General features: G+C 36.2%; 1 protein-coding gene across 1 annotated transcript; it reads right to left on the bottom strand.

Annotated features, from left to right (window-relative positions):
* Positions 1-10,079: 10,079 nt before the first annotated feature.
* Positions 10,080-11,772, bottom strand: LOC116248206 (MYB-like transcription factor ODO1). Its single transcript, XM_031620860.2, has 3 exons — positions 11,295-11,772; positions 11,050-11,179; positions 10,080-10,787 (listed from the first exon to the last, which is right to left on the bottom strand). Exons 1-3 carry the CDS (start codon positions 11,428-11,430, stop codon positions 10,265-10,267), a joined length of 789 nt encoding a protein of 262 aa, XP_031476720.1. The 5' UTR covers positions 11,431-11,772; the 3' UTR covers positions 10,080-10,264.
* Between the last annotated feature and the right edge of the window lie 1,215 nt (positions 11,773-12,987).

A 12,987-nucleotide genomic window follows, 5' to 3' on the forward strand; every position in this document is an offset into this window, starting at 1 on the left:
GATCAATCGCATGAATGTTTTGCAGAATAGGGCAGATCCAAATGTTCCATTTTGGATTTGGATCTGCTTCTTTTGCTGCATAAAAATGCAACACAAAATCTGAACTATACATTTATTTGATCCATGTCTATTCCATCTTTACCCTTCTGAAAACCAACCAAGCAGAAACCCGGCCGGTGTGAATTTTGAACGGTTATCAACGGGAAGACTTGTGAATTTTGAGTCCATATCTAGAGGCCTTGGATCTCTCAGGTACTAAAAAATTACCTTTAGATTGGATTTGAAACTGATATACTGGATCTACTTTGGATTTTGATTTGTTCTTTAGAGTCTAATTCAGATTAAATCTCGATTCAAATTCCATCCAAATATAATTTTTGACGTATTAGAGTCCATTTTTCGCTACTTTAAATCAAACCCAATATATTTTGATGAAAATTTTTTGGATATAGATTTGACTAGTCTGAATCTTTGGAAATTCAGATCTAACAGTAGTTCCTATAAATTCAAATTTGAAAAGGCAATTAGAAAGCACCAGTGGCGGAAGCAAATATAGACTGGCTTGGGCAAATGCCCACACCATAAATCCTTGGAGAAGAGAAAGGATGCTCTACATCACATTCAAAAGAATTTCTTTTTTTTTTTATTTCCTTAATTTGCATTCAAAATATGCACTTCGGCGGAAATATACTTGCAACATATTTATTACATACCAAAATTCTTGGCTTGTATCACTTTTTTGCTGAAGCAAATAAATTCAAAGGAATTTGGAACATGCCATCCCTAAACGTGGAATAGAAAGAATTTTATATTAGCTTCTGCAAATTTAATGTTTAACATCAATCACTTTCTTATAACGCTTGCATGGCCTTGTGACCGCCATAAGGATGCTATTTTCGCTTGATTAAATGTTGAATAAGAGATAGATTTGCAATGATCTTTGAATATATTTCACATCACTTACCTGATATCGCCAAATTTGCATGCCAAACCTCTTTCATCACTAGTGCTTCAAACACCTCGTGTTTTTTCTTTATTGAAGAAGGGAAAACTTGGTGCCTGATTTTCCTTGAGAGGATCGATGCAACGGCCAGGAGGCGTAGAGCTGGTAGATGGTCAGTTTTTGTTTCAAATCTTTGTGGTATGTATCAACTCTCTATACTGCAAAAGAAGAGCCGTAGAGGTACAAGTCAAAGTGTGGTATGGGCGGAAGCATGGCCAGGACGGCACTCTATGGCATCAAAAGTAGACCTTGTACCCTACAAGGGGCTGAGTGAGGGCTTCGGCTCACTCTTGCTGTGAGCCCAATGCTTAAACCAACCCATATTTCTTCCTCAGCCAACAATAGTTTTTCTCTAAACACAACTAAACAGTCTTTAAGTTAGCAACCCAACTAATTTGATCAGCCAAGAACTCCAGCATCACTAGTAGTAATTGATTTCTTAAGAAAAGAAGATGACTTAGAAACAATGAAAACAATGAATCTGATTGAACCTCAAGAACTATTGTCTTAAATTAGGAAGTTCATCATAAATTTGCAGAATCCAATCTGAGGCAATTGCTTTATCTCAAGCTTTCTTTGAGGCCTCGCAGCTTTGCCTTCATCTGTGAAAGTGATGTATATGTTGGCCCATAGTTTCCTTTAAGGCCATGAGCTATTTCTTAAGCAGCAGACCCATGGTTTACTATATCCCAAAATTCAACCACTGCAAGATATGGATAACGGAGCAGTTTATTTCATAGATAAAATAACATCATTAGGAAAAAAAAAATAATTAGTTGTTGAACATAATTAAAAATACGTGCAAGTCATCTTCTCAAAAAAAAAAAAAAGTCCTAGGGGGATTGCATCCTATTGTTTTTCTTTTAATTTTTGTTTATAACTTAGGAGGTGTTTGTTTACACTGTATCTGAGATCTGAGGTGATTTGAGATCAAAGCTCCCTCCTGTTTGATATCAAACCTGAGGTTCTAGTCATGTACTTAGGATCTCAGTTTTTTTTTTTCTACACAGTGTAGAATCTGGTGTTTGTTTACTTTAAGTGTATGTCTTAGTGGGTACATTTGGGAGAATGTTATTTCTTCTCATCCTGTCAATCATCAAGATATGGACATCATTGAGCCAATTCATGTTAGTTTTGAAGTTTAATTACATGAAGAGAGGGAATTGATCCAATTTCTCATTTTAATGTTTGAACAGTTTGAGGTCAAATTGTGACCATGTTTAACTCGATTGAATATAAGTTTTATAAAATGGGCTGGATTCAATTTGCATATTAAGTCGACAATATTCGATCTCAGAAGGATTTGTTTTGATACCCAACATGCAGATGGGGACAGATTATATTGTACAAATTTATATTTGACAAGCACAGTTTAAGGGGCACTTTCTTTTGGTCAGGATTGTTTCATTTTTTGCCTAATCAATGTAGGGTAAAATCCAAGAATTCATTCATTTTCGATTTCCATTAAAAAAAAAACTTGACAAATCTTTTTTCTTTATTTTCGAGTGGGCATGAGAGACCCACCATCTGCAGAGAGTCAAAACTCCTATCCAATTTCTTGTATCTATAGAGTACATGGTCTGCTTTTGATGCTTCAAGATGTCAACCCCACTGCGCTTCAAATGACCTCCTTTTGCAGCACTGAGCATGAGAGACCCACCATCTGCAAAGAGCCGAAACTCTTACCCAATCTCTTGTCTTTATAGAGTACATGGCCTGCTTTTGGTGTTTCAAGATGCTAACTCTACTGCACTTTAAATTGCACATCAGTGACCTCCTTTAGCAGCACACAAGGTTGATGCACTTGACACTCGACAAATAAAGATTTAACTGCTATCAACCCCCACACTAAACCATTGCATGAACTCCCTAGAGGGCGTTCTTTTTTTTTTTATTTAACGAAAGAAAAAATAAATGGAACTAATTGTCTTCGCTTGTGCTTCTCATTTGTAGCCAAAAAGGTATTTTTATAAACAAGTCTAGAGACCATTTTAGTGTGCTGGCTGCCCAATTAGATATTGGGTAGACGGGATGAGTTGAATATTGTGATAAACTTTTATCGTTATTAATTTTCCAAAGAATATTCGCTTAGTCCATTTTCACGTCATAAACTGTTATATAAGTTCTCTTACACAGTTCAAGTTTTCCAAGCAAAATCCGATCGGTTTGGTACATCTGACGTGAACAAGTGGGAGACTTACTTTTTGAAAAATAAATGTCATATTTAAGAACATGTGTCCCATTATTTTAACGCTTTATTCTCAATAATTTATTAAGTAAAAAGGCTTCACAACTTTTAAAAAGTCTAGTGCTAAAAAGATGGTAGCTTAAAATATGGTTGTTAACTTTTATTGTTTTAATATCCTAGCGCCATATTAACTACTTTAATTTTTTTAATGAAAGTTTAAAGTATCAAAATTGCAAACTATACATTACTTCTTGGACAGCTGAACTTGCAAAAATTGTGAATGGTTTTTGAGTCAACAAAAGTTTCTCTACAGTTTAACAAAAATTTGTTGGATGGGCATTTGCTTAAAAATACTCAAATTTGGTGGAATAGAATAAATATTTAAGAATTTTAATTTAAAAGTAAAGAACTTTTAAGAGAATGGTGTGGGCAACTGCCCACACCAGTCACCATGTGGCTACGCCACTGGCCGGAAGCTTTCTTTGTAACTCCCAAAACTTCTTTGTAGTGGCTTCCTTCCATACCTCATTTTTATAAAAGGGCTCTATTTTATTATATTTCATCCATATCCTCATATATTTCTTTTATGGCCATAAACAGCAGTGCATTATGGAGTATGTAAAATAATATTAAGTGTTACGAGGACATATGTGCCGCCGAGAGGAAAACCGGTGCATGATTTGTGATGATCATCGGTAAGGGGGAACAAGAGGAATCTGCAATAACAAGTCAAATATATTAGTCTCCTCTTATTAATTAAACATAATACCTTTTTCTGCGTGACTTGCTCCCCCCGTTTCAATCATTGGGTTGCACGGAAAAGTAAAACCAAAATCTCTGGGTCCCATTCCACAAATTAAACTCGATATTGCTAAATATATATAATTTTATAAGTAAGATTGACAAAGTTTGAGTTGGCAATGGAACAGCAGTTAGGGGCGAGATAGCAAATATTATTATACATTAGTCATACAGATCTTGTTTTTGAGAAAATCTTGTGATATGTATTCATTTCATTTTTTGGTAAAGCGTATTTTTGTGAGAGCGTCTCTTACCTCATAAACAATGGAAATGAATAATTTCATGAGTATCTGGTTTATGTATGTATTGATAAACATGTGATGTATAAAATAAGCGGCTCTGTTTCCATTACTTTTCCAATGGTAAAATGTCTTATTCCTGAGAATTGGTGCAATGAGGCGGGCGTTATAGGCAGCTAATTTTCATTTCAACTTCGTATAACACCAATATACAAAATGAAGCATAGCAGAAATGTCATCTTGAAACATCAAAAGCAAACTGAAGATCTTGAGGGAAGAAGGGAAGGATAGAGGTTACGGCTTTTAGTTGAGTGGTATGATAAAATACTCTTTCTACTCGTTAGAAATAGATTCAACTCTTAATTCAAGTTGGTTTTCTTTTTAGTAGGGTTTTTTGTCAAAGGAAAAAAGAAAATGTCATAATTGGGTATAGGCCAAACCAGATGGAATTTTTGATTTTTTTTTAATTTACATAAAATATGAACACATGAAAAACTAATTTAATATAAAGTATGCTTTAATTCATGCTTTTTTTATGTGAAATTTCGGTTTTTTCTACTGTCAAAATTTTAATGTTACAAGAGCCGTGCTTTTTTCTATTAATTAAACACATATTTAAACTGAAAAACTTAAAATATGTTTCATAGCAATCACTGTTAAATCATATCTATAATTGCACAAAATACCCATAAGCCTGATTTTTGTCAGCCTATCAAAATTTTAATGTTACAAGAGCTATACTTTTACATTACTAAAATCATATTAAAAACAAAAAATCATTAGCTTAAAATATGTTTCATGTCAATCACTGCCAAATCATATCAATATGGAACAAAATACCCATATACTCGGTGATCCTTAAATTTTCATTCTTTTAAATAACATTTTCTAGGAGACTCATATGGCCAGGGGAGGAGGCAATGGCCTTGGCCTCCCTTCAGAAATTTATATGTAAACTTTAAAGATTATAGTTTAACATATATAAAAATATGAGAAAAATTTATGCTCTTGATAAAATTTTGAAAATATAGTTCGGCCCCTACAACAAAAAATTTCTAACCATGGCCAACACGAGAGAGAAAGAAAAGAGATAGAGGGAAGAAGGAGAGACAATAAGGGGTTAGCCTCCATAATGATACCTTTAATCCCAAGCTTAATATTTTTTAATACAATCAAGATAACACCCTTCAAGACTATAACATGTCAATATATATATATATATATATATATAATTGGAGAATTTGGTAGCGCAGGAAGTGGGAGAAAATGGGGGTCATGGACTTGGGAACATTAGTTTATGTTGACTGGATGCAGCAGCAGTTGACTTAACCATGGTTAGGTGGTCCGGTTTGGAACCAGCATGTACCATTCTGTTCGGTCTATAAACCGAGACCGGACCAATGTGGGTTGTTTAACCGATGTTACTTAGCCGCCAAGCTACCACGTATATTCTATATGGTTGGAACTTTTATATACATATATATTTGAGTTTCTATATGTTCTCTCTCTAAAGTTGAATATATAATGCATTAGTTGACTTGAACTGAGTGATACATTTGGCAGCGTCCAATATGCCCATCAATGGCTCTCCTTCCTGCGCCACCGACGCTGGTCCTTGCTTTACGTGCTTTAAAAAAAAAAAAAAGTTCTTCGATATATAATGCTAATTGGATGCGATTTCATAATCCTTTTATTGCTTACCAAGACAAAAGATTTGACTTTATATATGTACAGCATGATCTTTAAATTATGCATTTTCGAATATGCCTCCTGTGGTATTTTAATTGATCTTTTAATGCTTTTAAATAAATAAGTGGATGTTAAGCATCGAAAATACACAAAGTGAGAACAAGTCATGAAGATCTGACGTAGTGAATTTTAAAGCTAGCTAGATGGACAAATTTGAGACTTTTAATTTTAAATTTTTTATAAAATTTGATTTATGCATTTGATTTTATTTTTTTTAAATCTTATAAATGCAGATGTATGGTCAGGTAAGGGTTTATGAAAAAAATGTTGAAGGTGCAAAATAGAAGTGGGAAGTAAAAATGGCTACATTGGCTCTAAATGTCTACGAGCGTCATGAAGTAATCAATGATATAAATTTAAGGGCTCATGTGATGTGGAACTAAAATTGCTCTCTTATATCAACATAAAAATAAGTATGTTTTATTAGTCCGTGTGGGCAATTGCCAACACGGTGTCCACACTGCCACCGACCCTGTTTGATGGCCGCTGGGAAGGAATCTTTTATCTAGAAAAGTTTTCCTTAGAAGTGAATGTTTTTCCTCCATTCGAGATTCCAACTCTTGTTTGGTAGCCGAGATAAATTTTCTCAGATAACTTTTTCCCTGTCCGCCATTATGATAAATATGAAACTGTACATTCAAAACTTTGGCGTCTCTTTCTAATTTGTTTCGTACCGAGTATCCATTCCCAAACCTTTCGTGTGGGTCCCTGTTTGGCTGGAGAGAAACGAGTATGAGCGACGACCTTCGCTGTCATCGATTCTACTACCATCCTTACGCGACAGACTAGATTGTCATTAAAGACTTCATTTCCTGCAAAACCAATTACTTCATAGAAATAGATGATCAGTGCATGCACGCTAAAACGTACAAATAAGCATGCTGATGCATATACATGCGCACAAAAACACATGTCCACAGACCTCTAATAACTTGCCAAGGTAGCCAATGTATACATATTAAAAGAATGGCCTTCTCCCAATCTCACCTAAGAATTTAATATATTAATCTTAACCTAAGTCATTGGCTTGACTAGTTAACCCCAGAATAGACTTTGGAGAAAAGAAGATCTAAATCTATAGTTGTCTTCATCACAGCCTATTAGGAAATATGTATTAAATTAGGTAGTTTTTTTTTTATATTGGTATGAGAACGAATAGTTTAATTAACCCCAGTAAAAATTTATGTTAGTAAATGAGTAATGATGATGTATAATTTTATTCTCATGAACATTATGCCGGACTTATGTCTTGTCCCAAAATGCAGTATTAATTTGACAGCATATCATCTCCTTACTAGGCATCGTTGCAGCCTTAAACTTTAGAGATGCAAATATATTCATATAAAATACAAACTTTTACCAAAAATTTCAGCAAATGGCAACTTATACCGTTTGCATGTGATTGTATGCCAAAAAGTAAATTACTTGTGCCATTGCAGCGAGGCCTCATGTCAAAGAGATTATGAGTTGAGTGGGGCGACTTTTTCGAAAAGCCTAAATGTTTGAAGCTTTGATGAACAGGAAAAGAAATATTGTAATCTTGTGAGGACTACCTGAAGGCTTGAGTCTCTACAACTCGATGCAGTTGAACAAAAAAAAGTTTTTGGTCTTTACAATATGACAGATGCACTTTTATGATGTTATTTGTTTTGCAGTCATTTGACTCAGGAAAGTTTACAATTACGCTGGCCATTTCTTTGTTTAGCAACAGTTGAAACTCTCTCTCTCTCTCTCTCTCACATACGCACACACACACACACACACACACACATATGGCAAGAACATAAGAAAAGTTGCATGAAAATGGTTTGTTTAGGATCGGTTGCTCCTTCCATGATGAACAATTCAAGCAGTTGACAGATGTCATTTACGTCGTCACCATCTCAAAATTAGATGAGGAAGGGAATTAAGCTTGGTTGCCAGCTAGTTGCTCGTCTGAACCTTAGTCCATGTGCAGGCGCCCAGATCCAGAGAAGATGATTTAACCCTCTAAGTTCCAATTGGATCTAAAAGAAAATCAAATACGCAACGTTGCTGATGAATTGTAGATCTTAGACAGTACACTGGGTTCATGTTTGTGCGGATACGATCTTTTCATCTGATATATATGGATGCGGTGAGATGATTAAGAGACACAGGTCTAGTTCATGAACATTAATGAATTGTGGAACTTGGAACAAGCAGCAACATCTTCTTCAGTACCACAAAGCACAGTAAATTCTCAGAAAATCATCTGTCTGAGAGTGCAGAAAACTTAAGCTCACTTCAAGCAGCAGGAATTGTCACAGGAAGCATATGATCAAGTGATTGGATGGTAAAAAATTTGACCAACAAAAATTCACCCTGTTTCAGATGATATTAGACAAGATGGGTACCAATCAAATGATCAATAGTAAGAAAAGCCTACGACCCACAATGCAATGATGAGATCGATCGGAAAGAAAATTATGATCTTATTTTACAAAAATAAGTTCCAAAAACATATTTGGATCAGTACACTACAGTACCATCAAATTGAGTCAGAAAATTGCTTCTCAGCCCAAGGCCACAGGATCATGCCCACAACTCTCTCTCCTCTCTTTCTCTATTATGCATGTTTGTTTGGGAGCAGATCTGTATGTGTTTTTTACTTTATTGCTCATACTGGTATTTGATCAGCAACAATTTTAAGGAAAATCAGCATTTCCAAAACATCACAAGATTATTCTCTGACAGAAGGAATGCTGTCGAATATTCTAAGTGCATGCACGGGTAACAGATGTGGATTTACCAACTTGGCTGTGGATGAATTCAATCTATATATGTAAAAAATCTGCAACAACATATATTATTTATAGGTCGTCCGTGGCAAAAGAAAAAAATTAAACTGAACTGGCCCGAGTCTGAACCCCAATAATGATCTTCCCACATGGCTAAGCTGCTTGTAATCAACAGGAGTCATCTCATGGGCCTTAGCCAATGAGTTAAAGGCAAAGGCAAGCCTAACTTTTACAGGGATTACAAAGTCGACAAAGAAGTTGACAGAAATTGTGATCAGTTTTTAATTTCAAAAGAGATGCTGCTTACATACTTAACAGCATGATTGAATACCATGTGCTGTCTCCACTATCCCATTCACCCCCTTTTAAGCTCATCATTGTTCCCAAACTCACTTTTTTAAAAAAAAAAAAGTTGCCTTGTTCATATCCCAATAAAATATCTTCTAATCATTGTATATGTGGAATCATTAACGTCCGCACGCTATTCCATCACTTAGAGTAAACAAATGAGTTTATCTTATGAAATGCAGGATACTTTATTATTAAGGGGACAATACATGCTGATCATATGCATATATAAAAAATAAAAGAAGCTGAAAGCCATAAAATACTGTTAAATTTTGGATGATATATGTAGCTTCAGATTGATATTATGTTAAGCTCGCTTAATTATCTAAAACCAACATGTAGGAATCTCGATTAATTTTTCTTTCTGGTCGGCAGAAAAGAAGGAAAGGTCTCTCTAGTTGTTGATAAAAGACTCGGGGATTAAGAAGAACTTTGCTTACGCCAAACAGGTTTGAGCTGCCATTTATTGAAAATTGGCAGGGTAAACTTTTGTGGGCAGTCTTGGAATCTCAACATGAACTAGTTCTGGCATCTAAGAAAGGGCATAAAAAAAAAAGAGAATGGATTTATTACTTGATATTACAAGAGAGCTTAAAGTCACCAGTGCAGATCAAATTTTACTTAAATCATGTTTATAATGTTCTAACCTCTTCCCTGCAAATTGCTTTCTGGATGTTTTGCGTTCCTTTGGTTGTCATCAGAATGCCAACTCTGTTGGACATCTTGAATATTCGAGTGATTGCAATATCTTGCCGGCGCAATGAAACTGAATGAACATGAATAATAGATAAAATTAGAAAACAGAAATGCAGTACATCGTTGACAGACAATTGTACAAGTTTATAAGAACTCGTAAATCTTGTGCTGGAAGGAGCAAACTTAAGCCGATCCGAGTTTGTTAAGAGGTAGAAAGCTACTGTTCTAAAATAATATAACAAGGAGAGGTTGGGCAGTTCACAAATCAAGATTAAAATTTGTCGTTATCCAATATGGAAAGTCTAAAAGATTCCTTGTTTTTATTTATTCACATCTCTTTAGAGAGAGAGGGAAACAAAGACAGAGAGGTGAAAAATTGATAACAATTATTCAACAAGTGATGAATTTCTAGTAACAATTGTTCTCACAGTGCTGTACTTTTATAACAAAGTGAACCAAGAGCCTTGGTCGTAACTCCCAATTACAAGAACCCATCAAGGGATTGAACCCCATCTTCCCATGCCGGGAAATAATCCGCGGATTCATCCCATAGTGGCCTCAGCTCATTTAAAAACGAATCCTCAGACAGGAAACTGTGAAAGGATTCAGGGGCCGATGCTGCTGTTGTTGCTGTTTCTGCTGCTGCCATTGGAAATGAAGTTGTTGTTGTTGCTGCTGATGTAGATGACTTGGTACTTTCGCTTACATCAGGGTTCTCCCATAACATGCTGTACCTTTGCCAAAAAGCAGCAGTATCATCCAATTCGAGCACAGATTCTTGATCCTGGCTGCAGTCACTACCTCCAACGTTGTCTGATTCACTAAGTGTCGCTTTCACATCATTTATTTGAACATTCTGCTTTTCTCCGCCCTCCCCTTGGATTGGCCTGTGAGTTACAGGGTCCAGGCCTAAAAGTTTGAGTCTTTTCTTGATTCGCGTGTTCCAGTGGTTCTTTATCTCATTATCTGTTCTCCCCGGGAAGTGAGACGCAATCTTCGACCACCTGAAAAAATTTGGCATTTGCAAAACTTTTAGCTGGAAAGATCATGAAAGATATAAGGTCGAAACAAATTTATCTCGGAATATCTTTCAATCCTTTTAACTCTATCATAGAGCAATCACCAAGTGGGGATATCGTATATCCTCTGCTTACAGTACTCTAGATGGTACATGGAAAGAACATGACATGTCCATGTGGGAATTATAATTTTGAGTTGATCAATGAAGAGACAGAGGTGAATCGTTTTCTAATTGAAGGGACAGACCTGTTGCCGAGGCGAGCATGCAATTCAATAATCTGATTTTCTTCGGCCTCTGAGAATGCACCTCTCTTGAGGTCTGGCCTAAGATAGTTGGTCCATCTCAGCCTGCAACTCTTTCCACATCTTGACAATCCTGCAAAGGGTCATGCACAGAAATAAATGCAATTAGACCGACTGGCCCTACATAGTCTTTTCGACGAAATAACACTGTAGTAGGACTAATGAAGATTGCTTATAGGGTTACGAACCAGCAAGCTTCGGAACAAGCCGCCAGCAATGCTGGCCATTACCGAGGATGAAGTTGATAAGCTTCTTATCTTCCTCGGCCGTCCACGGCCCTCTCTTCAGGCCAACTTTTTCACAACAAGGCTGCCTCCCCATCATACCAGAGCGAGCAAGCAATCAATAGAGATAGAGAGGTGAGAGAGAGACAGAGAGCTTGGGCTTGAGAGAAACAGGGGAAGATAAATGGGCAGGTTCACAATATAAATAAAGATGCTAACAGGAGAGACGGGTGTGCAAATGATAAGCTTTATATTTTAATCAAAGATGCTGCCAGTTCATTATGCATATAAAAGAAAGAAAGGAAGGAAGGAAGAAGCAGAAAGATAGGACCAGAATGGGCGTTCCTTCAATCACTTTTTTATTTTGGGGTCCTAAAGCAATTCATTTGAAAAGGATATGAGGTGGGTAGGGTGTGGAAACCCATGACACAGAGATCAACTTCGGAAACTTCGCCCCACGGCGACAAGGTGATGATATAAAACAGACGCCATTAAAAAAATGGGCATGCTGTGATTAGTGGTGGCGGTAAAGGCAAAAGGTCAGTGACTGTGGAAAGGAGATTAATGAAGTGGAAAGGCAATGTTTTTTGGGATATCCAAAAGGGGGATTCCATGGGGACCCCTGCACATTGATGCAGGCCAGGCCTGCAGTTTTGGCCCTATGCGAGGGCGGAGCATAATAAGAATTTGAGGGGATAGCGCATAGCGATCTCCAATGTGCTTTACATGTGAGAGTGATTGGCTTTGATTTTTTCTAATGTATCTTTCTTTTGATCAAGGGGACATGATAATGCTTGATTTGTCTCATTGTGGCTTCTTTATGTTTCTTCTCCATTGCAGGGAACAAGATAATGGGAATTACGTGGGCAGGAATCTGCCTCTCCCTCTGTTGAAATTGTAGTTGGTAGGTTGCAGCCTCGCAGCAAAAAAATGAACTCAGGTTGCTGAAATTCTACAAAGAACTCTTATCATTTTGAATTCCACATTGGCGAGGAGTTATACTGTTGGTTTCACGAGTTTCTTTATTTTTCTTTTCCTTTCATTTTGTTGGAAGATGAAATTATTGAGTGTTTGTGGTACATGTTTACCATATCATGTCCTAGTTGTTGTATAAAAATCTTCTGGCACCTCGAGCAGACAAGCATTCACGTCTGGAATATGCATTGATCTTGATTGAACACAACAAACGAGATGTCAACGGCTCAGATTCAAAACGATTGTACTCTTACCCATTTTTTGCTTTTCCGGATATTCATTCACGTATTTAAATTTGAATTCAGATTCAAACACAAACAAACAAAAAAGGTCATATCCGATTGCAAATCCAAATTCTGATTTTACAATATGAATCTGATCTGAATCCGATATTTGGACTCATATTATAATAAGAATCCGATCAGATATTTATGTATATCCAAATCTGAATATGATGAAACGTCATTTCTTAAATCAGAAACTCAGTTAATTCCTCAATTGGATATTAATTTTTTTTTTCATATCTGATTTTTCAAAATGGTTCGGTCAAATATCCAATCCAAACCAGATATAATGACATTCATAATTGGCTCCATATGAGAGAGCCATATTTGTTTGATGGTAATATTACATTGTCCAACTCTCATGGGGACGTTCCTTCTCATAATTCTGAAGATCATAG

This window comes from Nymphaea colorata, chromosome 2 (assembly GCF_008831285.2).
Source record: "Nymphaea colorata isolate Beijing-Zhang1983 chromosome 2, ASM883128v2, whole genome shotgun sequence".
Taxonomy (NCBI): domain Eukaryota; kingdom Viridiplantae; phylum Streptophyta; class Magnoliopsida; order Nymphaeales; family Nymphaeaceae; genus Nymphaea; species Nymphaea colorata.

Bases quoted from the DNA above. Each gene is read 5' to 3' on its own strand.
- LOC116248206 (XM_031620860.2), bottom strand. From the start codon at position 11,430: ATGATGGGGAGGCAGCCTTGTTGTGAAAAAGTTGGCCTGAAGAGAGGG. The intron at 11,180-11,294 runs GTTCGTAACCCT...GACCCTTTGCAG, and splicing joins GCTTGTTCCGAAGCTTGCTG to GATTGTCAAGATGTGGAAAG. The intron at 10,788-11,049 runs GTCTGTCCCTTC...AAATTTTTTCAG, and splicing joins CATGCTCGCCTCGGCAACAG to GTGGTCGAAGATTGCGTCTC.